Raw genomic sequence first — 2500 nt, 5'->3', positions numbered from 1 at the left:
TTAGTCACATTGTTTTATTATTCCCTATTTTTATTTCTCTATTTCAGGTAAGTGTGGAACAGCCTAAAGGATTCAGGAAAGATAAGTATTCAGTACAAATTAGAGGATAATCGACATCGTCTCACAAACACGCAAACAAACACAAAACACATATACACCCAGTTTTAGTTCCACAAACACATACACATACAAACTACGCACACGGTCATACACACAAGAGCCGCACAAAGTCGTAAACAAACACACACACACACACACACACACACGGACGCACGGTGCCTACCTATTTCCTTGCCCCGATGAAGTCCAACCACCACAGCAACCCAAGCCGCCTTAACTGAGTCTTAAGGATGATAATTGTTTGTGATGTAAATTCGTCAGGTGGATTAAGCTCATTGTGTGAGGAGGAGGAAGAGGATCTAATGGACACGCTGGCTATGCAGATGTTGCGTGCTGTGTTGCACGCCGGTTGCAAATCAAGCTTGGTAATTATGCATTCAGTTGTTTTATTTTTTATTCAGTTATTTTTTGTTGTTGGTTGTTTGGCTCGGTTGATTCGGTTGGTTGAGTAAGTGTGGAAGATAAAGCATTAGACGAATTACCGGGCAAGCTGTGGCAGTGCCGTTGAGTGCCATCGTGAAATGCGAGCATGTGATTAATGGCGAGTGTGATCATTTGTAATCGTAGCATCTGTAATAAATATGTCAAGAGCAGTAAGAACAGATGCTGTGATCTTTTAGGAGTATTTTTTTTGTATCAGGATATTGATGATACCAGCTTAGCAGTCGTCATGAAACAGAAGCGTTACGGGCTGTTAGATTGGCAAGAGTGGTGTGACAGCAGCGAGAGGGCGGTGAGTCACGCGGCCGCAGGTCTCGGGGAAACCCTAGCCTTCGCTCGTCTCGCACATGGACGTTTGGCAGGGCGACAAAAAAGCTAATCCCTGCTGCTATGCACGCCGTGCATTTATTGAACATCATCTGTCTCTCCCGCGCCCCTTCCCTCCTCCTCATCTCTCCTCCCCTCTCCTTCCATTCCCTTTCCCTATTCTTCCCATCCCTTTCCTTCATTCTCTTTACTCTATCCTTCTCTTCCCTATCATCCCCTTCCCTATCCTTCCCTTACCTTCTCTTCCCTATCATCCCCTTCCCTATCCTTCCCTTACCTTCTCTTCCATTCCCTTTTTCTCTCTTTCCCATCCCCTCCAATCCCCTCCCATTCTCTTCCCTTCCCTTCCCTTTTCCTCCCTACCATCCTCGTCCCTCCCCTCCCCTTCCATTCATTTCCCATCCCTTCCCTTCCCTTCCATCATCTCCCCCTCCCCTTCCTTTCGCTCACTTTCTCATTTTCTTCTTTTTTTCTTGTTGCCTCGCTTTCTTATTATTCTGGGTCGTTTTCTTAGAAGATTAGAAGGATTGTTCTCTCTGTTTTATATTTTTTGTGCTCATTCTTCTCTCTCTTCCTTCCCCCTCTCCTTTCCTCTCCTCTTCTGCCCTCCCTTCTCTTCCTCTCTTCTCCCCTCCCCTCCCTTCCCCTCTCCTCCCCTTCCCTCCCCTCCCCTTTCCCTCCACTCCCCTCCCTTCCCCTCCCCTCCCCTCCCCTCCCCTCCCCTCCCCTCCCCTCCCCTCCTCTGGCCTTGTAATCCCCGTATCTTCAACCCTACCCCAGTCCCTCCCTTCTCCATTATAGTCCTGAAACCCCCACCCCCACCCTGCCATCTTTATCTACTCTCCACCCCTACCCCTCTCCTCTCCTTCACCCTATCCGCCCTAACCCAATCCTTCCCCTGCCCCACTGTATGCCTGTACCCCCCCACCCACCCCCCACCGCCTCCCCAGTACACATGATCTCCGCGTGGCCGTCGCCGATCAAGTGTAAGGCGACAACAGGTGGCTAAAGAGTTGATAGTGAAGGATCACGAAGGAGTGTCTCCGAGGGCGTGGAAGTGCAGCAGTGCCGGTCGAGTGCTTGCCTGCCAGTGCCTAGCAGTGCCTAGCCTGTGCCTTGCTTGACGTCTGGCCAATTAGATAACGGATGGTTAATGACGGTGGGTTGGGTGGGGTGGGTGGGGTGCCGAGGTCGCTGCTAGTCAGGGCTGAGGTGTTGCGGGGTTAGTGCAGGGGCTGCTGTTTCCTGGTTGCTAATGTCATCTTTCTTCTGTTTATTACATCCTGTTATCATTGTTACTGTTAGCAGCAGCAGTAGTAGAATTAGTAGTGGTAGTAGTAGTGATAGTGATAGTAGTAGTGGTAGTAATAGTGATTGTGGTAGTGGTAGTAGTAGTGATAGTGATAATAGGGGTAGTAGTAGTGGTAGTGAAGTGGTTGCAATGGTAGTAGTAGTGATAGTGGTATTGGTAGTAGTTGTGGTAGTTGTAGTAATAGTGGTAGTGGTAGTAGTGACAGTGATCGTAGTAGTAGTAGTGATAGTGGTAGTAGTAGTTGTAGTAGTGGTAGTGGGTGTAGTAGTGATAGTGGTAGTAGTAGTTGTAATAGTGGTA

General features: G+C 48.6%; 2 protein-coding genes across 6 annotated transcripts in view; one reads left to right on the top strand and one right to left on the bottom strand.

The window, feature by feature from the left end:
* LOC122254247 (TBC1 domain family member 2B) overlaps positions 1 to 2500 on the top strand; it is a 253926-nt gene that overhangs the window by 82573 nt on the left and 168853 nt on the right. Inside the window, exon 16 of one of the 3 annotated variants that reach the window (XM_043017836.2) lies at positions 48 to 198. The exons of the other annotated variants lie outside the window; for them this stretch is intronic. Coding sequence (XP_042873770.2) covers positions 48 to 110 — 63 coding nt within the window. The 3' untranslated portion in view covers positions 111 to 198. Of the gene's footprint in view, positions 1 to 47; positions 199 to 2500 lie in introns of those variants that run through there. 3 annotated transcript variants of the gene reach the window in all.
* Positions 1 to 2500, bottom strand: part of LOC147466959 (uncharacterized) — a 195563-nt gene that overhangs the window by 62414 nt on the left and 130649 nt on the right. The window lies entirely within an intron of this gene.

The sequence above is a fragment of the Penaeus japonicus genome, unplaced genomic scaffold, assembly GCF_977035675.1.
Source record: "Penaeus japonicus unplaced genomic scaffold, GWHDUDI00000001_assembly GWHDUDI00000039, whole genome shotgun sequence".
NCBI classification, from domain to species: Eukaryota; Metazoa; Arthropoda; class Malacostraca; order Decapoda; family Penaeidae; genus Penaeus; species Penaeus japonicus.
Note: the sequence above shows the minus strand (reverse complement) of the source record. Positions and strands in the feature narration are given on the sequence as shown.